The 25,827-nt window shown below is 54.3% G+C and overlaps 1 protein-coding gene across 4 annotated transcripts in view; it reads right to left on the bottom strand.

The window, feature by feature from the left end:
• LOC140395979 (uncharacterized) overlaps positions 1 to 25,827 on the bottom strand; it is a 309,601-nt gene that overhangs the window by 200,715 nt on the left and 83,059 nt on the right. For all 4 annotated transcript variants that reach the window (XM_072484006.1, XM_072484007.1, XM_072484008.1 and 1 more), the window contains exons 5-6: positions 15,222 to 15,315; positions 13,447 to 13,733 (exon numbers count right to left, since the gene is read on the bottom strand). In XM_072484006.1, coding sequence (XP_072340107.1) covers positions 13,447 to 13,733; positions 15,222 to 15,315 — 381 coding nt within the window. The remainder of the gene's footprint in view (positions 1 to 13,446; positions 13,734 to 15,221; positions 15,316 to 25,827) is intronic.

Here is a 25,827-nt window from a genome sequence, read left to right on the forward strand (position 1 = left end):
CCCACTGTGCACAATCCCAATGGACCCAAACCCCATCCCGTTCACTCCCACTGTACACAATCCCAATGGACCCAAACCCCTTCCCCTTCACTCCCGCTGCCCACAATCCCAATGGACCCAAATCCCTTCCCGTTCTCTCCCACTGTACACAATCCCAATGGACCCAAACCCCTTCCCGTTCACTCCCACTGTACACTATCCCAATGGACCCAAACCCCTTCCCGTTCACTCCCACTGTACACAATCCCAATGGACCCAAACCCCTTCCCGTTCACTCCCACTCTACACAATCCCAATGGACCCAAACCCCTTCCCGTTCACTCCCACTATACAAAATCCCAATGGACCCAAACCCCTTCCCGTTCACTCCCACTCTACACAATCCCAATGGACCCAAACCCCTTCCCGTTCACTCCCACACTACACAATCCCAGTGGACCTAGACCCCTTCCCGTTCACTCCCACTGTGCACAATCCCAATGGACACCAACCCCTTCCCGTTCACTCCGGCTGTACACAATCACAATGGACACAAACCCCTTCCCGTTCACTCCCACTGTGCACAATGCCAATGGACCCAAACCCCTTCCCGTTCACCCCCACTGTACACAATCCCAATGGACCCAAACTCGTTCCCGTTCATTCCCACTGTACACAATCCCAATGGACCCAAACCCCTCCCCGTTCTCCCCCACTGTACACAATCCCAATGGACCCAAAACCCTTCCCGTTCACTCCCACTGCACACAATCCCAATGGACCAACACTCCTTCCCGTTCACTCCCACTGTACACAATCCCAATGAACACAAACCCCTTCCCGTTCACTGCCTCTGTACAGAATCCCAATGGACACAAACCCCTTCCCGTTCAATGCCTCTGTGCACAATCCCAATGGACGCAACCCCTTCCCGTTCACTCCCACTGTGCACAATTCGAATGGACCCAAACCCCTTCCCGTTCACTCCCACTGTGCACAATCCGAATGGACCCAAACCCCTTCCCGTTCACTCCCACTGTACACATTCCCAATGGACCCAAACCCCTTACCGTTCCCTCCCGCTTTCCACAATCCCAATGGACCCAAACCCCTTCCCGTTCACCCCCACTGTACTCAATCCCAATGGACACAACCCCATTCCCGTTCATTCCCATTTTACACAATCCCAATGGACCCTGACCACTTCCCGTTCACTCCAAATGTGCACAATCCCAATGTATCCAAATCCATTCCCGTTCACTCCCACTGTGCACAATCCCAATGGACCCAAACCCTTTCCCGTTCACTCCCACTGTGCACAATCCCAATGGACCCAAACTCTTTCCCGTTCATTCCCACTGTACACAATCCCAATGGACCCAAACACCTCCCCGTTCACCCCCACTGTATACAATCCCAATGGACACAAAACCCTTCCCGTTCACTCCCACTGCACACAATCCCAATGGACCCACACTCCTTCCCGTTCACTCCCACTGTACACAATCCCAATGGACACAACCCCCTTCCCCTTCACTCCCATTGTAGACAATCCCAATGGACCCAAACCCATTCCCGTTCATTCCCATTGTACACAATCCCAATGAACCCTGACCACTTCCCGTTCACTCCCACTGTACACAATCCCAATGGACTCAAACCCCTTCCCGGTCACCCCCACTGTACACAATCCCAATGGACTCAAACCCCTTCCCGTTCACTCCCACTGTACACAATCCCAATGGACTCAAACCCCTTCCCGTTCACTCCCACTGTACACAATCCCAATGGACCCAAACCCCTTCCCGTTCACTCCCGCTGTACACAATCCCAATGGACCCAAACCCCTTCCCGTTCACTCCCACTGTGCACAATCCCAATGGACCCAAACCCTTTCCCGTTCACTCCCGCTGTCCACAATCCGAATGGACCCAAATCCCTTCCCTTTCACTCCCGCTCTCCACAATCCCAATGAACCCAAACCCTTTCCCGTTCAGTCCCTCTGTACACAATCCCAATGGACCCAATCCCCATCCCGTTCACTCCCGCTGCCCACAATCCCAATGGACCCAAATCCCTTCCCGTTCACTACTGTACACAATCTCGATGGACCCAAACCCCTTCCCGTTCACTCCCACTGTGCACAATCCCAATGGACCCAAACCCCTTCCCGTTCACTCCCACACTACACAATCCCAATGGACCCAAACCCCTTCCCGTTCACTCCCACTCTACACAATCCCAATGGACCCAAACCCCTTCCCGTTCACTCCCACACTACACAATCCCAATGGACACCAACCCCTTCCCGTTCACTCCGGCTGTACACAATCCCAATGGACCCAAACCCCTTCCCGTTCACTCCCACTGTCCACAATCCCAATGGACACAACCCCCTTCCCGTTCACTCCCACTGTACACAATCCCAATGGACCCAAACCCCTTCCTATTCACTCCCACTGAGCACAATCCCAATCGACCCAAACCCCTTCCCGTTCACTCCCACTGTACACAATCCCAATGGAGACAAACCCCTTCCCGTTCACTCCCACTGTACACAATCCCAATGGACCCAAACCCCTTCCCGTTCACTCCCACTGTACACAATCCCAATGGACCCAAACCCCTTCCCGTTCACTCCCACTCTACACAATCCCACTGGACCCAAACCCCTTCCCGTTCACTCCCACACTGCACAATCCCAATAGACACCAACCCCTTCCCGTTCACTGCCACTGTGCACAATCCCAATGGACCCAAACCCCTTCCCGTTCACTCCCGCTGTCCACAATCCCAATGGACCCAAATCCCTTCCCTTTCACTCCCGCTCTCCACAATCCCAATGAACCCAAACCCTTTCCCGTTCAGTCCCTCTGTACAGAATCCCAATGGACCCAATCCCCATTCCGTTCACTCCCGCTGCCCACAATCCCAATGGACCCAAATCCCTTCCCGTTCACTCCCACTGTACACAATCTCGATGGACCCAAACCCCTTCCCGTTCACTCCCACTGTACACTATCCCAATGGACCCAAACCCCTTCCCGTTCACTCCCACTGTACACAATCCCAATGGACCCAAACCCCTTCCCGTTCACTCCCACTCTACACAATCCCAATGGACCCAAACCCCTTCCCGTTCACTCCCACACTACACAATCCCAATGGACACCAACCCCTTCCCGTTCACTCCGGCTGTACACAATCCCAATGGACACAAACCCCTTCCCGTTCACTGCCACTGTGCACAATCCCAATGGACCCAAACCCCTTCCTGTTCACACCCACTCTACACAATCACAATGGACCCAAACACCTTCCCGTTCACTCCCACTGTGCACAATCCCAATGGACCCAAACCCCTTCGCGTTCACTCCCACTGTACACAATCCGAATGGACACAACCCCCTTCCCGTTCACACCCACTGTACCCGATCCCAATATTCACAAACCCCTTCCCGTTCACTCCCACTGTGCACAATCCCAATGGACCCAAACCCCTTCCCGTTCACTCCCACTGTGCACAATCCCAATGGACACAACCCCCTTCCCGTTCACTCCCACTGTACCGAATCCCAATGGACCCAAACCCCTTCCCGTTCACTCCCACTGTACACAATCCCAATGGACCCACACCCCTTCCCATTCACTCCCACTGTACACAATCCCAATGGACACAAACCCATTCCCGTTCACTCCCACTGTCCACAATCCCAATGGACCCAAACCCCTTCCTGTTCACTCCCACTGTGCACAATCCCAATGGACCCAAACCCCTTCCCGTTCACTCCCACTGTACACAATCCCAATGGACACGACCCCCTTCCCGTTCACTCCCACTGTACACAATCCCAATATTCCCAAACCCCTTCCCGTTCACTCCCACTGTGCACAATCCCAATGGACCCAAACCCCTTCCCGTTCACTCCCACTGTACACAATCCCAATGGGCACAACCCCCTTCCCGTTCACACCCACTGTACCCAATCACAATATTCCCAAACCCCTTCCCGTTCACTCCAACTGTGCACAATCCCAATGGACCCAAACCCCTTCCCGTTCACTCTCACTGTGCACAATCCCAATGGACACAACCCCCTTCCCGTTCACTCCCACTGTACCGAATCCCAATGGACCCAAACCCCTTCCCGTTCACTCCCACTGTACACAATCCCAATGGACCCACACCCCTTCCCATTCACTCCCACTGTACACAATCCCAATGGACACAAACCCATTCGCGTTCACTCCCACTGTCCACAATCCCAATGGACCCAAACCCCTTCTGTTCACTCCCACTGTGCACAATCCCAATGGACCCAAACCCCTTACCGTTCACTCCCACTGCACACAATCCCAATGGACCCACACTCCTTCCCGTTCACCCCCACTCTACACAATCCCAATGGACCCAACCGTTTTCCCGTTCGCTCCCACTGTACACAATCCCAATAGACCCAAACCCCTTCCCGTTCACTCCCACTGTGCACAATCCCAATGGACCCAAACCCCATCCCGTTCACTCCCACTGTACACAATCCCAATGGACCCAAACCCCTTCCCCTTCACTCCCGCTGCCCACAATCCCAATGGACCCAAATCCCTTCCCGTTCTCTCCCACTGTACACAATCCCAATGGACCCAAACCCCTTCCCGTTCACTCCCACTGTACACTATCCCAATGGACCCAAACCCCTTCCCGTTCACTCCCACTGTACACAATCCCAATGGACCCAAACCCCTTCCCGTTCACTCCCACTCTACACAATCCCAATGGACCCAAACCCCTTCCCGTTCACTCCCACTATACAAAATCCCAATGGACCCAAACCCCTTCCCGTTCACTCCCACTCTACACAATCCCAATGGACCCAAACCCCTTCCCGTTCACTCCCACACTACACAATCCCAGTGGACCTAGACCCCTTCCCGTTCACTCCCACTGTGCACAATCCCAATGGACACCAACCCCTTCCCGTTCACTCCGGCTGTACACAATCACAATGGACACAAACCCCTTCCCGTTCACTCCCACTGTGCACAATGCCAATGGACCCAAACCCCTTCCCGTTCACCCCCACTGTACACAATCCCAATGGACCCAAACTCGTTCCCGTTCATTCCCACTGTACACAATCCCAATGGACCCAAACCCCTCCCCGTTCTCCCCCACTGTACACAATCCCAATGGACCCAAAACCCTTCCCGTTCACTCCCACTGCACACAATCCCAATGGACCAACACTCCTTCCCGTTCACTCCCACTGTACACAATCCCAATGAACACAAACCCCTTCCCGTTCACTGCCTCTGTACAGAATCCCAATGGACACAAACCCCTTCCCGTTCAATGCCTCTGTGCACAATCCCAATGGACGCAACCCCTTCCCGTTCACTCCCACTGTGCACAATTCGAATGGACCCAAACCCCTTCCCGTTCACTCCCACTGTGCACAATCCGAATGGACCCAAACCCCTTCCCGTTCACTCCCACTGTACACATTCCCAATGGACCCAAACCCCTTACCGTTCCCTCCCGCTTTCCACAATCCCAATGGACCCAAACCCCTTCCCGTTCACCCCCACTGTACTCAATCCCAATGGACACAACCCCATTCCCGTTCATTCCCATTTTACACAATCCCAATGGACCCTGACCACTTCCCGTTCACTCCAAATGTGCACAATCCCAATGTATCCAAATCCATTCCCGTTCACTCCCACTGTGCACAATCCCAATGGACCCAAACCCTTTCCCGTTCACTCCCACTGTGCACAATCCCAATGGACCCAAACTCTTTCCCGTTCATTCCCACTGTACACAATCCCAATGGACCCAAACACCTCCCCGTTCACCCCCACTGTATACAATCCCAATGGACACAAAACCCTTCCCGTTCACTCCCACTGCACACAATCCCAATGGACCCACACTCCTTCCCGTTCACTCCCACTGTACACAATCCCAATGGACACAACCCCCTTCCCCTTCACTCCCATTGTAGACAATCCCAATGGACCCAAACCCATTCCCGTTCATTCCCATTGTACACAATCCCAATGAACCCTGACCACTTCCCGTTCACTCCCACTGTACACAATCCCAATGGACTCAAACCCCTTCCCGGTCACCCCCACTGTACACAATCCCAATGGACTCAAACCCCTTCCCGTTCACTCCCACTGTACACAATCCCAATGGACTCAAACCCCTTCCCGTTCACTCCCACTGTACACAATCCCAATGGACCCAAACCCCTTCCCGTTCACTCCCGCTGTACACAATCCCAATGGACCCAAACCCCTTCCCGTTCACTCCCACTGTGCACAATCCCAATGGACCCAAACCCTTTCCCGTTCACTCCCGCTGTCCACAATCCGAATGGACCCAAATCCCTTCCCTTTCACTCCCGCTCTCCACAATCCCAATGAACCCAAACCCTTTCCCGTTCAGTCCCTCTGTACACAATCCCAATGGACCCAATCCCCATCCCGTTCACTCCCGCTGCCCACAATCCCAATGGACCCAAATCCCTTCCCGTTCACTACTGTACACAATCTCGATGGACCCAAACCCCTTCCCGTTCACTCCCACTGTGCACAATCCCAATGGACCCAAACCCCTTCCCGTTCACTCCCACACTACACAATCCCAATGGACCCAAACCCCTTCCCGTTCACTCCCACTCTACACAATCCCAATGGACCCAAACCCCTTCCCGTTCACTCCCACACTACACAATCCCAATGGACACCAACCCCTTCCCGTTCACTCCGGCTGTACACAATCCCAATGGACCCAAACCCCTTCCCGTTCACTCCCACTGTCCACAATCCCAATGGACACAACCCCCTTCCCGTTCACTCCCACTGTACACAATCCCAATGGACCCAAACCCCTTCCTATTCACTCCCACTGAGCACAATCCCAATCGACCCAAACCCCTTCCCGTTCACTCCCACTGTACACAATCCCAATGGAGACAAATCCCTTCCCGTTCACTCCCACTGTACACAATCCCAATGGACCCAAACCCCTTCCCGTTCACTCCCACTGTACACAATCCCAATGGACCCAAACCCCTTCCCGTTCACTCCCACTCTACACAATCCCACTGGACCCAAACCCCTTCCCGTTCACTCCCACACTGCACAATCCCAATAGACACCAACCCCTTCCCGTTCACTGCCACTGTGCACAATCCCAATGGACCCAAACCCCTTCCCGTTCACTCCCGCTGTCCACAATCCCAATGGACCCAAATCCCTTCCCTTTCACTCCCGCTCTCCACAATCCCAATGAACCCAAACCCTTTCCCGTTCAGTCCCTCTGTACAGAATCCCAATGGACCCAATCCCCATTCCGTTCACTCCCGCTGCCCACAATCCCAATGGACCCAAATCCCTTCCCGTTCACTCCCACTGTACACAATCTCGATGGACCCAAACCCCTTCCCGTTCACTCCCACTGTACACTATCCCAATGGACCCAAACCCCTTCCCGTTCACTCCCACTGTACACAATCCCAATGGACCCAAACCCCTTCCCGTTCACTCCCACTCTACACAATCCCAATGGACCCAAACCCCTTCCCGTTCACTCCCACACTACACAATCCCAATGGACACCAACCCCTTCCCGTTCACTCCGGCTGTACACAATCCCAATGGACACAAACCCCTTCCCGTTCACTGCCACTGTGCACAATCCCAATGGACCCAAACCCCTTCCTGTTCACACCCACTCTACACAATCACAATGGACCCAAACACCTTCCCGTTCACTCCCACTGTGCACAATCCCAATGGACCCAAACCCCTTCGCGTTCACTCCCACTGTACACAATCCGAATGGACACAACCCCCTTCCCGTTCACACCCACTGTACCCGATCCCAATATTCCCAAACCCCTTCCCGTTCACTCCCACTGTGCACAATCCCAATGGACCCAAACCCCTTCCCGTTCACTCCCACTGTGCACAATCCCAATGGACACAACCCCCTTCCCGTTCACTCCCACTGTACCGAATCCCAATGGACCCAAACCCCTTCCCGTTCACTCCCACTGTACACAATCCCAATGGACCCACACCCCTTCCCATTCACTCCCACTGTACACAATCCCAATGGACACAAACCCATTCCCGTTCACTCCCACTGTCCACAATCCCAATGGACCCAAACCCCTTCCTGTTCACTCCCACTGTGCACAATCCCAATGGACCCAAACCCCTTCCCGTTCACTCCCACTGTACACAATCCCAATGGACACGACCCCCTTCCCGTTCACTCCCACTGTACACAATCCCAATATTCCCAAACCCCTTCCCGTTCACTCCCACTGTGCACAATCCCAATGGACCCAAACCCCTTCCCGTTCACTCCCACTGTACACAATCCCAATGGGCACAACCCCCTTCCCGTTCACACCCACTGTACCCAATCACAATATTCCCAAACCCCTTCCCGTTCACTCCAACTGTGCACAATCCCAATGGACCCAAACCCCTTCCCGGTCACTCTCACTGTGCACAATCCCAATGGACACAACCCCCTTCCCGTTCACTCCCACTGTACCGAATCCCAATGGACCCAAACCCCTTCCCGTTCACTCCCACTGTACACAATCCCAATGGACCCACACCCCTTCCCATTCACTCCCACTGTACACAATCCCAATGGACACAAACCCATTCGCGTTCACTCCCACTGTCCACAATCCCAATGGACCCAAACCACTTCTGTTCACTCCCACTGTGCACAATCCCAATGGACACAAACCCCTTCCCGTTCACTCCCACTGTACACAATCCCAATGGACCCAAACCCCTTCCCGTTCACTCCCACAGTACACAATCCCAATGGACCCAAACCCCTTCCCGTTCACCCCCACTGTCCACAATCCCAATGGACCCAAACCCCTTCCCGTTCACTCCGACTGTACACAATCCCAATGGTCCCAAACCCCTTCCCGTTCACTCCCACTGTACACAATCCCAATGGACCCAAACCCCTTCCCGTTCACTCCCACACTACACAATCCCAATGGACACCAACCCCTTCCCGTTCACTCCGGCTGTACACAATCCCAATGGACACAAACCCCTTCCCGTTCACTGCCACTGTGCACAATCCCAATGGACCCAAACCCCTTCCTGTTCACTCCCACTCTACACAATCACAATGGACCCAAACCCCTTCCCGTTCACTCCCACTGTACACAATCCCAATGGACACAACCCCCTTCCCGTTCACTCCCACTGTACACAATCCCAATAATCCCAAACCCCTTCCCGTTCACTCCCACTGTGCACAATCCCAATGGACCCAAACCCTTTCCCGTTCACTCCCACTGTACACAATCCCAATGGACACAGCCCCCTTCCCGTTCACTCCCACTGTACACAATCCCAATATTCCCAAACCCCTTCCCGTTCACTTCCACTGTGCACAATCCCAATGGACCCAAACCCCTTCCCGTTCACTCCCACTGTACACAATCCCATTGAACACAACCGCCTTCCCGTTCACACCCACTGTACCCAATCCCAATATTCCCAAACCCCTTCCCGTTCACTCCCACTGTGGACAATCCCAATGGACCCAAACCCCTTCCCGTTCACTCCCACTGTGCACATTACCAATAGACACAACCCCCTTCCCGTTCACCCCCACTGTACCGAATCCCAATGGACCCAAACCCCTTCCCGTTCACTCCCACTGTACACAATCCCAATGGACCCACACCCCTTCCCATTCACTCCCACTGTACACAATCCCAATGGACACAAACCCATTCCCGTTCACTCCCACTGTCCACAATCCCAATGGACCCAAACCCCTTCCTGTTCACTCCCACTGTGCACAATCCCAATCGACCCAAACCCCTTCCCGTTCACTCCCACTGTACACAATCCCAATGGACCCAAACCCCTTCCCGTTCACTCCCACTGTACACAATCCCAATGGACCCAAACCCCTTCCCGTTCACTCCCACTGTACACAATCCCAATGGACCCAAACCCCTTCCCGTTCACTCCCACTATACACAATCCCAATGGACCCAAACCCCTTCCCGTTCACTCCCACTGTACACAATCCCAGTGGACCCAAACCCCTTCCTGTTCACTCCCACTGTGCACAATCCCAATGGACCCAAACCCTTTCTCGTTCACTCCCACTGTGCACAACCCCAATGGACCCAAACCCCTTCCCGTTCACTCCCGCTGTCCACAATCCCAATGGACCCAAACCCCTTCCCGTTCACTCCCACTGTACACAATCCCAATGGACCCAAACCCCTTCCCATTCACTCCCACTGTACACAATCCCAATGGACCCAAACCCCTTCCCGTTCACTCCCACTGTACACAATCCCAATGGACCCAAACCCCTTCCCGTTCACTCCCACTCTACACAATCCCAATGGACACAAATCCCTTCCCGTTCACTCCCACTGTACACAATCCCAATGGACTGAAACCCCTTCCCGTTCCCTCCCGCTGTCCACAATCACAATGGACCCAAACCCCTTCCCGTTCACTCCCACTCTACACAATCCCAATGGACCCAGAACACTTCCCGTTCACTCCCACTGCACACAATCCCAATGGACCCAAACCCCTTCCCGTTCACTCCCACTGTACACAATCCCAATGGACACAACCCCCTTCATTTCACACCCACTGTGCCCAATCCCAATATTCCCAAATCCCTTCCCGTTCACTCCCACTGTGCACAATCCCAATGGACCCAAACCCCTTCCCGTTCACTCCCACTGTACACAATCCCAATGGACACAACCCCCTTCCCATTCACCCCCACTGTGCACAATCCCAATGGACCCAAACCCCTTCCCGTTCACTCCCACTGTACACAATCCCATTGAACACAACCGCCTTCCCGTTCACACCCACTGTACCCAATCCCAATATTCCCAAACGCCTTCCCGTTCACTCCCACTGTGCACAATCCCAATGGACCCAAACCCCTTCCCGTTCACTCCCACTGTGCACATTACCAATAGACACAACCCCCTTCCCGTTCACCCCCACTGTACCGAATCCCAATGGACCCAAACCCCTTCCCGTTCACTCCCACTGTACACAATCCCAATGGACCCACACCCCTTCCCATTCACTCCCACTGTACACAATCCCAATGGACACAAACCCATTCCCGTTCACTCCCACTGTCCACAATCCCAATGGACCCAAACCCCTTCCTGTTCACTCCCACTGTGCACAATCCCAATCGACCCAAACCCCTTCCCGTTCACTCCCACTGTGCACAATCCCAATGGACCCAAACCCCTTCCCGTTCACTCCCACTGTACACAATCCCAATGGACACAAACCCCTTCCCATTCACTCCCACTGTACACAATCCCAATGGACCCAAACCCCTTCCCGTTCACTCCCACTGTACACAATCCCAATGGACCCAAACCCCTTCCCGTTCACTCCCACTCTACACAATCCCAATGGACACAAATCCCTTCCCGTTCACTCCCACTGTACACAATCCCAATGGACTGAAACCCCTTCCCGTTCCCTCCCGCTGTCCACAATCCCAATGGACCCAAACCCCTTCCCGTTCACTCCCACTGTACACAATCCCAATGGACACAAACCCCTTCCCGTTCACTCCCACTGTACACAATCCCAATGGACACAACCCCCTTCCCGTTCACACCCACTGTGCCCAATCCCAATATTCCCAAATCCCTTCCCGTTCACTCCCACTGTGCACAATCCCAATGGGCCCAAACCCCTTCCCGTTACCTCCCGCTGTCCACAATCACAATGGACCCAAACCCCTTCCCGTTCACTCCCACTCTATACAATCCCAATGGACCCAGAACCCTTCCCGTTCACTCCCACTGCACACAATCCCAATGGACCCAAACCCCTTCCCGTTCACTCCCACTGTACACAATCCCAATGGACACAACCCCCTTCCCGTTCACACCCACTGTGCCCAATCCCAATATTCCCAAATCCCTTCCCGTTCACTCCCACTGTGCACAATCCCAATGGACCCAAACCCCTTCCCGTTCACTCCCACTGTACACAATCCCAATGGACACAACCCCCTTCCCATTCACCCCCACTGTGCACAATCCCAATGGACCCAAACCCCTTCCCGTTCACTCCCACTGTACACAATCCCAATGTACCCAAACCCCTTCCCATTCACTCCCACTGTACACAATCCCAATGGACCCAAACCCCTTCCCGTTCACTCCCACTGTACACAATCCCAATGGACCCAAACCCCTTCCCGTTCACTTCCACTCTACACAATCCCAATGGACACAAATCCCTTCCCGTTCACTCCCACTGTACACAATCCCAATGGACTGAAACCCCTTCCCGTTCCCTCCCGCTGTCCACAATCACAATGGACCCAAACCCCTTCCCGTTCACTCCCACTCTACACAATCCCAATGGACCCAGAACCCTTCCCGTTCACTCCCACTGCACACAATCCCAATGGACCCAAACCCCTTCCCGTTCACTCCCACTGTACACAATCCCAATGGACACAAACCCCTTCCCGTTCACTCCCACTGTACACAATCCCAATGGACACAACCCCCTTCCCGTTCACACCCACTGTGCCCAATCCCAATATTCCCAAATCCCTTCCCGTTCACTCCCACTGTGCACAATCCCAATGGACCCAAACCCCTTCCCGTTCACTCCCACTGTACACAATCCCAATGGACACAACCCCCTTCCCGTTCACACCCACTGTGCCCAATCCCAATATTCCCAAATCCCTTCCCGTTCACTCCCACTGTACACAATCCCAATGGACACAACCCCCTTCCCGTTCACACCCACTGTGCCCAATCCCAATATTCCCAAATCCCTTCCCGTTCACTCCCACTGTACACAATCCCAATGGACCCAAACCCCTTCCCGTTCACTCCCACTGTACACAATCCCAATGGACCCAAACCCCTTCCCATTCACTCCCACTGTACACAATCCCAATGGACCCAAACCCCTTCCCGTTCACTCCCACTGTACACAATCCCAATGGACCCAAACCCCTTCCCGTTCACTCCCACTCTACACAATTCCAATGGACACAAATCCCTTCCCGTTCACTCCCACTGTACACAATCCCAATGGACTGAAACCCCTTCCCGTTCCCTCCCGCTGTCCACAATCACAATGGACCCAAACCCCTTCCCGTTCACTCCCACTCTACACAATCCCAATGGACCCAGAACCCTTCCCGTTCACTCCCACTGCACACAATCCCAATGGACACAAACCCCTTCCCGTTCACTCCCACTGTACACAATCCCAATGGACCCAAACCCCTTCCCGTTCACTCCCACTGTACACAATCCCAATGGACACAAACCCCTTCCCGTTCACTCCGACTGTGCACAATCCCAATGGACCCCAGGCCCTTCCCTTTTCGCAGTGACTATTCTTCTTTGTCGACACCTTGTCTGCTTTCCCTTTGGCAGCCTCCTCCCTCCGTCTGCCGGTTTCGAAGACGCGTGCTGGCTCCTTGGAGGGGGCTTTGCGAGGGGTGGCGAGTGATGGTGTGGGCCGAAGCAGCTTGGTTGTGGTGGGGGGGGGGGTTTTGATGGCCGGTGGTTGTCTCTCGGCTGAGGGACGGCGTTGGCTGTCGTCCAGCAAGGTGGACATTTCATCCGTCTCGTCGAACTCGATTGAATGCTGCCAGGTCCTCTGGAGCTCCTCCTGCGCTTGCCTCAGCCTCCGTGCATCTGCAAGGTTGGGGTAGGGGTGAGGGTAGGCGTCAATGACGTACGTTCAGGATGCCTAGTCTCGGATACAATCTCTCCAACAAACGCCAACTCTCCCCTGAGTTAGCTGTCACCGCACAGGGGCACAGGCACCGACTCTCCCCGGGGTACGGGTCCCCCCCACGGGCACCGACTCTCCCCGGGGTACGGGTCCCCCCCACGGGCACCGACTCTCCCCGGGGTACGGGTCCCCCCCACGGGCACCGACTCTCCCCGGGGTACGGGTCCCCCCCACGGGCACCGACTCTCCCCGGGGTACGGGTCCCCCCCACGGGCACCGACTCTCCCCGGGGTACGGGTCCCCCCCACGGGCACCGACTCTCCCCGGGGTACGGGTCCCCCCCATGGGCACCAACTCTCCCCGGGGTACAGGACCCCCACCCCACTCCCCACGGTCACCAACTCTCCCCAGGGTACGGGTCACCCCCACGGTCACCGACTCTCCCCAGGGTACAGGTCACCCCCACGGGCACCGACTCTCCCCGGGGTACAGGACCCCCACCCCCCTCCCCACGGTCACCAACTCTCCCCGGGGTACAGGTCCCCCCCACGGGCACCGACTCTCCCCGGCTATGGGTCCCCCCCTCCAGGGGCACCTACTCTCCCCGGGGTACGGGTCCCTCTCCACGGGCATCGACTCTCCCTGGGGTACGGGTCCCCCCCATGGGCACCGACTCTCCCCGGGGTACGGGTCCCCCCCCCACAGACACCGACTCTCCCTGGGGTACGGGTCCCTCCCCACGCGCACTGACTCTCCCCGGGGTACGGGTCCCTCCACACAGGTACCGACTTTCCCGGGGTACGGGTCCCTCCCCACGGGCACCGACTCTCCCCGGGGTACGGGTCCCTCCACACAGGTACCGACTCTCCCGGGGTACGGGTCCCTCCCCACGCGCACTGACTCTCCCCGGGGTACGGGTCCCTCCCCACGGGCACCGACTGTCCCTGGGGTACGGGTCCCCCCCCACGGGCACCGACTCTGCCCGGGGTACGGACCCCCTCACGGACACCGACTCTCCCCGGGGTACGGGTCCCTCCCCACGGGCACCGACTGTCCCTGGGGTACGGGTCCCCCCCCCACGGGCACCGACTCTGCCCGAGGTACGGACCCCCTCACGGACACCGACTCTCCCCAGGGTACAGGTCCCTTCCCATGGGCACCGACTCTCCCCGGGGTACGGGTCCCCCCCACGGACACCGACTCTCCCCAGGGTACGGGTCCCCCCCCACGAGCACCGACTCTCCCCGGGGTACAGGTCCCTCCCCACGGGCACCGACTCTGCCCGGGGTACGGGCCCCTCCCCACGGGCCCCTCCCCACGGACACCGACTCTCCCCGGGGTACGGGTCCCCCACACGGGCACTGACTCTCCCCGGGGTACGGGTCCCCCCCACGGACACCGACTCTCCCCGGGGTACGGGGTCTGACTCCTCCAGAATCTGCACCAACCTCTCTGTTTTTTCTCGGCTGGACTTCTGAAGCGGGACATCAGACTGTGACTTTGCGATTTGCGCTCCAGAACTGTCACTTCACCCATCGACGACTGCGGTATAAACGGGAGGAACAGGGGCAATTAGAGCTGAATATCATCAAGTGAGGTACACAGAGGGAGAGTGTAAGTTTTTCGGGCAACTCAGGCTTTTCTCTGAGCTGGGAGAGGATTGAAATCAAGGAACTGTGAAAGTTGGCCACGTTTGGCTGCAGAACCTGACCAAATCTCCCAGTAGGCTCAGCATGCCGGTGTGTGGGTGTGTGTGTGTGTGTGAGAAACCGCAGCCTTCGAATTGACAAACTGCAAGATGCCACACAGCCACTGATTAGTTCAACCAACAGAACAATGGAGTGAACGATGTCACCAGACTCACCCAGCAGGAGGTCAGAGCACAGAACCTGGACTTCAATACAGGTGCTAACGGCCTTATCTCAGGGTAAGGAGATACCCATTACCATGACGGGGAAGTAAGTTCAGAATCTCCGGAGAAACAAGGAACGGCTGTTAAGAAGTCCTTTTATCTTGTAGATAAAGAGATAGTGGCTTTTGTCATCGGAACTTTGCCTGTTGGAGAGTGGGCGGAGACTGCGGGAGCTTTGAAATCATATTATAAAGTAACGGGCAGGACAGCGATTGGGGAGTTCAATCAAGTGGTTCCAGGGACTCACGTTCAGGAGTTCAGCTAAGTAACTCCAGTTCAGTTGAGCTAACAGTTCAGCTCTAAATGCTCCTGATTCTATACTCCTGCCGTTTTTGTGTCTACAGTCAGCTGAGAAATCGGACCTTTTAAACTGTGAGTACCTCGAGCAGCTTGCGAAGTTTCCCCAGAGATTCATAGGTGTTGAGAATCTGGGGAAAGGGAGTTTGACTTGTTTATTAATAGTTTTGAAACATTGCTAAGAAACTGTTTAACAGTAAGCTTTTATGTTGTGTCCGTCATAGCAATTTCTTGATAGACATAGTTTGGGTAGAGTTTAGGGGTTTTATTGTATTTTCTTCTGTTTTGGTGATTTTGACCTGGGTTTTTCAATAAACCTCGATTTGTTTGTAATTGGAGTCCGTTTCAATTCTTCGATCTCTCACCAGCGATCTCTGACCAAGTCACATTTAAACGCTCCTCACCCTAATTCCGGGGTCGAGAATCTAGGGTCACCTTGAACGATTCGAACCCGTTCACTCAGGACAGGCTGCTGGTTAGGTAATAAACAGCAGTGTCCTATTCTCTCTCTTGGGAAAGCTACTCCAGCGAAGTAGGAACCGGGTGGGTGTTGCACCACCGGCAAGAGAGAGAATCACCTGGGCAGTGGTGGGGGTCTGGATATCTGTGCGATATAAGCCTCAGGCTTCCGGTTAGGGATAAACGGCAGGCTTGATTCAGTGCTCTCTCCCGCGGTGGTGTCCCAGTGCGGCATCCCCTGGCCTCTGAAGCGTCCCCCTTACAGGTTAAACACACCCGCCTGCCCTCAGTCACCCTAACCCGGTCAGTCGCCACCTGTATCTCCTCGCAGAGTACAGAGGCCTCTCCATAGGTGAAGCTCTGGTGGCTGGAGTACCTGGTCGAGTTCGACCCCAGCCACCCAGGCCACCTCCCCAGGTGGGAGTAGCGGGTCTGCTCCGTGGCCACCTGGTCTCCCTGTCCGGTAGTGACAAGAGGGGCTCTGCCGCCAGAGCACCCATAGACAAAGGACTGTTCCGTCTCGCCTCTGCGTAGTTCTCCCGGTCCCACCATCGCCAAGATCACCAGCAAGCATAAGGCAGGACGATCCATCTGTAAGATAAAAAACAAGGCCTCCTGTCCTCTGCAATTGTCACCCACCCTCTGATTGGGTCGATGGTTGGAGTGCACGGAACAATGCCTTATACAGTGTATCTTGCAGTGATTCAAAGGGTTTCCTGCTGTTGTCCCAAACTCTGACCATTTTTAACTAATACGCCTTACCAAGAACTTAACGGAATTCTAAACCTACACTACAACTATACTTTACACCTTAAACCTTAACTTACATAGCCACCCCCCCCCTTGCCGGTGGCCATCTCAAAACTGGTCCCCACTTGGCTGGGGCCAGTCATCCATTTGGCCCGACCACTCTGTACAGACCTCCCCCGCCCGGGGGTCCGGACTGCCCCTTGCCTCTCCTTCCCCAAAGGGGTACGGGGATCCCTCTCTGCTCCCCCCGGAGGCTGGGCTACTTGTGGCAGCACTGGGCAGAGTCCTACACTTCTCACCGTTCCCTTCTACCCGGGCCCTCTTACTGCGGGACCAGGTTCTCGGGAGGTGTGATGGGGACCATCTTACCGGGGGCTTGGAGACCCAATTGCTCCTTCGTCCCCTGGCTGGTTCCCAAGCCAAAGGTGATACCTCCATCTCCTCTGCCTCCCTAGCCTCTATACTGAGGCAGGCAACCTGACCCACAGGCAGGGGCTTGGGGATTGTTACTGTCCCTGGGCTGGGTGCTTGCAGCACTGTCGGTCTCTTTGGGACTGCCCCTTCGGGACAGCACCTTGTCACCGGTTGTGTGACCGTGGAGTCAGGGACCTCCCCCACCGTCTTTAATTCTACGAGGGCTTCCTCCACTACCACCCCCAGTCTTCCCCCCAACTTGCTCTTTCTTGCCCTTATGGGGTGGAACAATTTAAATTGACTGATGTGGCGTTCGCAGGGGTCCCACCTGAAGGGATTTAAACTGCAAATAGCCGCTGAGGCAGCCTCCAGAATGGGACCCTGCACCTGGACCGGACCAGGGTCTAGGGCTAGAACTACCCCTGCGCTTCCTTTTTCCTGAGGCTGCTCCCTGGATAGTCATACGGGTTCTTGTGGTGTGGGTGCGGGCAGGCCCTGGCCCGTTGCCATTGCCACCTGTCCCGACCCAGCTGCTGGGCTCTGCAAAAAGGCTAAAAGTTTTTTTAATTCGATGGTTTCCGGGGCAGCTGCTCCTGCCGCCGGGGTCTGACTCTCTACTGCGGGAGCCCTCTCCTCCTTGCTAGGGTTCTCACACTCCCTCTTGAAATGCCCGGTCTTTCCACACCCGTAGCATACCGGTCTCTTGTCGGAGGTCCGGGAGCCCTCATGCTTCCACTCGCTCTTAGGGGTTGCTGGCGCGATTTCATGCACCTTACCCTTATGGGGCTTTTCCTCACTCCTCTCCCCGTTGCGATATGCGAGGGTGAGTTTCCTAAGGACCTCTGCCTCATTAAGGTCCGGGGTCTGCGGGTCGAACCAGTGTTCGGCATTGGCCCTGACGTGAGGGAGACAGTTAGCTACGAGGGTCTTCAGCCAGTGGGCTGTTCTCTCATCTAAATTCTGCCTATCCGCGAGAGTCCCGCACGCCTCCACATAGACAGTCCACAGCCTGTCTGCCAACATAGTGGGAGATTCCCCTAGCTGCTGCTTGGTTTCCCCCACCCTCATGAAAGGGCTCCCCAGATTCAAGCCCATTGCCTCCAGAACAGCAGTCTGTGCTGCCGCCCATGTGTCAGGTCTTCCCCCATTCCCGGAGGTCACTGCCCTGCATAGCTGTGCATCTAAGGTCATCAGGAGCATCCTTACTTGCTCCCCCTCGTCGCAGTCATTAATGCTGGCTGCCTGCTCCACCTCCATAAAATGAAGCGACGGATCCCCTTTCGGAGTTAGCCTGGGAACGTGGGCCACCATCCCCCTGAGCGCGGATGCCCCATGAGGAATGATAATGTCGCCCTCAACCGGTCCCCTATTCGCCAGCCCCGCCGGGGGACCATACCTTCTTTGTCTGACAGGGCACATCTGCCCTACCTGGGGTTCCTGCTCCTCCGCCTCCCCGGCGTCCAGCTCTCCTGCCCCGTTGGGTAGCCCCCGTTCCCGGGCTAACTACCCATATAGGAGACGCCGCTATCTGGGGATACACCACTGACCCCCCTTGGACCTGCCCCTGACCGGGCGGTCCGAACCCTACCTGCTGACCCGGCCCCATCACCGGCATCCCAGGCAGTGGTCTGTCCCCATCCCATGGGAACCCACATACGAAACCAGGCGGACACGCCGCCAGCTGGGGGTACCCTGCCGACCCCCCTTGGACTTGCCCCTGAACGTGCAGTCCGATCCCCCCCTGCCGACCCGGACACAATCCCGGCGCCTCAGGAGGCGGTCTATTCCTCTTGGCCTTTGGGGAATCATCCGCTGCGAGGAGCACCTTGCCCCTAGGGAACCCCCATGGACCTACCAGGTGTACCTGGACAAGGTCTCCTCCAACTCCGTTATCCGTGCCTGGCACGGCCCGTGATCACAGTCCCCTACTTCCTCGCGAGCCACTCGGTACGCTGCCTGGATGTCCCGGGACTTCCCCTCCAGCATCCTACACTGCTCTGTACTCCGAGCATAGAGTTCCTGGAGCCTCCGTTCCTTTTCCTTACCCTCCACTATCTGGCAGTGGAGATACTCCTTCTCGCACCGGTTAGACTCGCTTTCCTGTCGGCTGCCCTGTTTAATTTCTGCCAATTCCTCCCGCAGTCGTTCGGCTGCACGAGCGCTGTCCCCTGCACTGGCCCTAACTTCTCCCAACTCCTGCTCTAATTCTTCGACCCTTCGCTCTGTTTTGGCTACCTGCTGGGACAAGCAGATCAGCCAAACTGCCTTCTCCAAGTGCCTTTTGTGTGCCTTACTCTCTGTCCGTGCGGCCGCCACCATTACAGGTCGCTCCGCATTGATTAGCTCTGAGACCCAAGGTTTGGTGAGGTTGACCTTTTGCCACATATACGAGGAGATTCTTTCCTCCATTTTACTTCGTTCCCTCACCCCCTCTGCCAAGTCACATACTCCAAACCACCGAGGTCCTGCCGCGGTCGCCAGTGTAGCGGGTTCCATTCTTGCTTTACTCCACTACTGGGCCGATATCTGGGGTTTGAGTATCTGTGTGTGTGTCTCTCCAGCTGGCACTGAAACTTCAGAGGCCAGGGGATGCCGCACTGGGACACCTCAGCGAGAGAGAGCACTGAATCAAGCCTGCCGTTTATCCCTAACCGGAAGCCTGAGGCTTATATCACACAGATATCCAGACCCCCACCAATGCCCAGGTGATTCTCTCTCTTGCCGGTGGTACAACACCCACCCGGTTCCTACTTCGCTGGAGTAGCTTTCCCAAGAGAGAGAATAGGACACTGCTGTTTATTACCTAACCAGCAGCCTGTCCTGAGTGAACGGGTTCGAATCGTTCAAGATGACCCCAGATTCTCGACCCCGGAATTAGGGTGAGGAGCGTTTAAATGTGACTTGGTCAGAGATCGCTGGTGAGAGATCGAAGAATTGAAACGGACTCCAATTACAAACAAATCGAGGTTTATTGAAAAACCCAGGTCAAAATCACCAAACAGAAGAAAATACAATAAAACCCCTAAACTCTACCCAAACTATGTCTATCAGGAAATTGCTATGATGGACACAACGTAAAAGCTTACTGTTACACAGTTTCTTAGCGATGTTTCAAAACTATTAATAACCAAGCCAAACCCCCTTTCCCCAGATTCTCAACACCTATGAATCTCTGGGGAAACTTCGCAAGCTGCTCGAGGTACTCACAGTTTAAAAGGTCCGATTTCTCAGCAGACTGTAGACCCAAAAACGGCAGGAGCGTAGAATCAGGAGCATTTAGAGCTGAACTGTTAGCTCAACTGAACTGGAGTTACCTAGCTGAACTCCTGAACGTGAGTCCCTGGAACCACTTGATTGAACTCCCCAATCGCTGTCCTGCCCGTTACTTTATAATATGATTTCAAAGCTCCCGCAGTCTCCGCGCACTCTCCAACAGGCAAAGTTCCGATGACAAAAGCCACTATCTCTTTATCTACAAGATAAAAGGACTTCTTAACAGCCGTTCCTTGTTTCTCCGGAGATTCTGAACTTACTTCCCCGTCATGGTAATGGGTATCTCCTTACCCTGAGATAAGGCCGTTAGCACCTGTATTGAAGTCCAGGTTCTGTGCTCTGGCCTCCTGCTGGTTGGGTCTGGTGACATCGTTCACTCCATTGTTCTGTTGGTTGAACTAATCAGTGGCTGTGTGGCATCTTGCAGTTTGTCAATTCGAAGGCTGCGGTTTCTCACACACACACACACCCACCCACCGGCATGCTGAGCCTACTGGGAGATTTGGTCAGGTTTTGCAGCCAAACGTGGCCAACTTTCACAGTTCCTTGATTTCAATCCTCTCCCAGCTCAGAGAAAAGCCTGAGTTGCCCGAAAAACTTATAGAGAGACAGAGGGACAGAGCAGTGGGGGACAGACAGAGAGAGAGAGAAGGAGAGAGACAGAGACAGAGGGGGAGAGGGGGAGAGAAGGAGAGAGAGAGGGTGAGAGAGAGAGGGAGAGAGAGACAGAGACAGAGGGGGAGAGAGGGAGAGAGTCAGAGAGAGAGAGAGGGGGAGAGAAAGAGAGCGGGAGAGAGAGATAGAGACAGAGGGGGAGAGAAACAGAGGCAGAGGGGGAGAGAGGGAGAGAGTCAGAGGGAGAGAGAGACAGGGAGAGAGAGATATGTGGTGATATGCTCGACTGTAAATACACAAAGGGTTAATGTACATACACTACACCTAGCTAGACACTAGAGGGAGCACCAGAGACATGACACACAGACAGTCAACCAATAGGTCAGTAAGATAGGACACGACCAATGGGCAGTCACGATACACACAGAGGTGACACTACCACAAGGGGGCATTACACCAACCCATATAAAAGGACACAGCACACATGCTCAGGCTCTTTCCACAGGCAACACTCAGAGAGACAGGGGCAGATCAGATTCATCACACCCACCACGTGGCTTAGAGCAGACTGGTTAGTTAGACTGAGTTACTATAGCAAGATCAGCAGGAGAGTCGAATCCAAGTAGGCGAATTGTTAACAGTAATAAATGTGTTAAACCTATCTCCAAGTCTGAACCTTCCTTTGTCAGAGTACACATCAAGGAAGCAGCTTATGCTACATGAAGAAGCATAACACAACATGGTACCAGGAGTGCCTGTTGAATCTATATAGTTCAACTCAAGATCCGTGACTACCAGCAACAGCGCCCGGGCAAGATGATCGAGATTCCGGTTCCACAGCAGCTCAGGAACCACGGCTATCTCAGTGCCAACTGGCGTGCGTTCAGGCAGAGATTCGAGATCTACCTGGTAGCGTCCAACCTAGATGGCGTGGCGGATGCAGAGAAAATAAAGCTTCTGCTCACCATTGCCGGTGAAAATGCAGGAAGAAACCTTCGAGACCTTCAAATACTCGAAAGGGCAACTTCCAGGCCAGCCTGGACCAGTTTCAAGAATTCTGCGAGGAAAACACAAGAAAAAACGGTAAAAGAGGCGCCAATACTCACCACGAGGCGAAGGTCGGCCTGCAAATGCAGGAAACGGCAGTTTTGATTTGCAGCCATCTTGGGAAAGGAGCCACACATGTGCAGTTGCGCAAAGAGCGCACAGAACAGTACAGTCCGTTTGCGCATGCGCAGTTGCGAAAAGGGCACCAAGTAAAGGAACAGCGATCTGCGCATGCGCAATAGCTTCCTACGCTCTACGTCACAAGCGTCATGACATCAGTGGCCCTGGACCACACCCACTTAAAGGGGAAATGTCCCAAAATACTGAAGAAAAAAAATGTTAAGCCCAAAAACACAATTCTTTCACCTGGAACAACAGCACTGTGGTGATGTGCATCACTGTAAGTACACAAGGGGTTAATGTACATACACTACACCTAGCTAGACACTAGAGGGAGCACCAGAGACATGACACACAGACAGTCAACCAATAGGTCAGTAAGATAGGACACGGCCAATGGGCAGTCACGATACACACAGAGGTGACTCTACCACAGGAGGGCATTACACAACCCATATAAAAGGACACATCACACATGCTCAGGCTCTTTCCAGTGGAGACTCTCAGTGAGCACAGACACAGGGTTGATTGAACATCACACCCACCACGTGGATTGTAGCAGACTGGTTCGTCAGTCGGAGCAGCTATAGTAGGATTAACAGTAGCGCGAATCCAAGTAGGAGAATTGTTAACAGTTTAATAAACGTGTTGAAGCGATCTCCAAGTCTGAACCTTCCTCTGTCAGAGTGCACATCGAGGAAGCAGCTTACGCTACATCAGGAGCAGAACAAAACATGGTACCAGTAAGTGACTGTTTAAATCCATATAGTTTCAACTCAGCAAACAGTGACAACCAGCAACAGCACCCAGGCAAGATGATCGAGATTCCGGTTCCACAGCGGCTCAGGTGCCACGGCAATCTCAGTGCCAATTGGCGTGCATTCAGGCAAAGGTTTGAGATCTTCCTGGTAACAGCCGACCTACAAGACGTGGCCGATGCTGAAAAGGCAGAGTTTCTGCTCAGAATTGGGGGTGCAAATGCAGAACTAATCTTCAAAACCTTCCAGTACTCCAGAGGGCAAGACAAGAGTGAATTCCAGTCAGCCCTGGACAAGTTTGAACAAGACTGCAAGGAAAACACAAAGAAACCAACGGAAAACGGTAAAAAATTACCCAATAATTTTTTCCAATTAAGGGGCAATTTAGCGCGGCCAATCCACCTACCCCGCACATCTTTGGGTTGTGGGGGTGAGACCCACGCAGACACGGGGAGAATGTGCAAACTCCACACGGACAGTGACCCAGAGCCGGGATCGAACCTGGGACCTCAGCGCCGTGAGGCAGCTGTGCTAACCACTAGGCTACCGGGCTGCCCTCGAAGCGCCAATACTAACCCCTAGGCCGAGGGATGCGAGCAACGAACGACAATTTTGATTGACGGCCATCTTGGAAAAGGTGTCGCACATGTGCAGTTGAGAGAAGGGCGCAAAGTAAAGGAACAGTGATCTGCGCATGCGCAATCCATTCCTACCTTCTACGTCACAAGCGACATGACGTCAGAGGCCCCGGACCACGCCCACTTAAAGGGGACATGTCCCAAAATAAGAAAAAAAAGATTTTAAGCCGTAAAACACAATTCTTTCACCTGGAACGACAGCACAATGCCTGAACTTCGACAGTAGCTGAAAGTAACCTCCGCAGAACCCTGCTAGAAGCAGTTAGCACCGCCCTAAGAGATGGTACAGTCCTTGAAGACTATGACTCAGACCTTGATTTCTTCTTTGGACATCGTGAGCCCAATGCCAGCTCCGACACAAAACGTGATGATATGGTCTTGGAAGACTACGACTCAGTTGATGATTTCATCATTGGACGTGGCGGCGCCAGTACCAAATCCGAACCGCAACTAGACGTGTTGTACATTGAAGAATCCGACGACGGGTTCTCTTGATTGGGGAATAATCAGCCCAGCATACATGACATTCTGACTCGTGAGTGCAGGATTATGCTGCGGCCTGACGCCAAGAGACAGGGAGCGGTACAAGACTCCACTGAGGGAGTGACACAAGCCTCCACAGCGAGCTCGTGGACAGCCTCCACGATGGAAGCAACGCAAGACTCCAGAGCGCAGTCCTTGCATCAACAAGACCACGAGGGTCTAGCAACCCCCTCTGAGCAACCAGCAGCAGACGATGCAAGTCTGCCACGCTCGAGTGGACAGCAAGAAGACTCTGACACTCTGCCACGCTCGAGTGTACAGCAAGAAGACTCTGATGGTCTACCCAGCTCAAGTGAACGACAAGAAGACACTGAGACTCTACCCACTGTATGTGCGACAAGTGACGACGGCATCCCACTTCCCATATAAGATGTGCAACGTGACGGACCTCAGCTCGAATGTACAGAGGCACTCGACAATCACAGTGAGACTACTGGGGACTCCGGTGACACCACGTTACTTCAAACCTCACTCGCTCGAGCCTCTCCACATGCAAATGCATTCCTGAACGTTTTGACCCCGGACGAGGACCATCACGAAATCTCAGAAGATGCAAGTGAACCTGAAATGACTCCGGACGGGGAGCATCGACGAGCCAAAACTGATTCAAGTAAGCCGGACATGACTCCAGACGGGGAGAGCCGCAAACTCAGTGACAGCACGCTCAAGGAGACAGCAGATGCAACAAAGCACGCTGACACGAGTAACTGTGTGAAGGACTCGTATTATCCACAATGTGGTCCTTGGGCGCAACAAACACAGCAACTAAACCAACCAACACAACAACAACATCAAAGACTATAGCAAGAAGCGTACCAAAGGCAACAACATCAACAACAAGCACGACAAGAACAACAACAATGGAACTACGACTGGTACGACACGGCACAACTCTGCAAATGCGGGACACTGTTACTGCTCAGCTCAGTACAATGACACACCATGGCAGGACAACACAGATTGCGTATATCACCACCACAAGTATCGAAAGAAAAAAAAGAGTCCGAATCTGACAACAAAGTGATTTGACCACTTCTTGGTTCCTCCAGCACAGGGACACTGATGCCGTTTACAATGCAATGCCACCATCAACATCACCAACTCACCAACCAAACAAGAAAGCCACTCGACCAGAATAATTAATCAACTTTGGACTCATGCATGTGATTTGGATTGATTGTGTAATTATCCCTCATCCTGACTTGTACATGTCTTCACTCATCTCCCT

This window comes from Scyliorhinus torazame, chromosome 19 (genome assembly GCF_047496885.1).
Source record: "Scyliorhinus torazame isolate Kashiwa2021f chromosome 19, sScyTor2.1, whole genome shotgun sequence".
In the NCBI taxonomy this organism is placed as follows: Eukaryota; Metazoa; Chordata; class Chondrichthyes; order Carcharhiniformes; family Scyliorhinidae; genus Scyliorhinus; species Scyliorhinus torazame.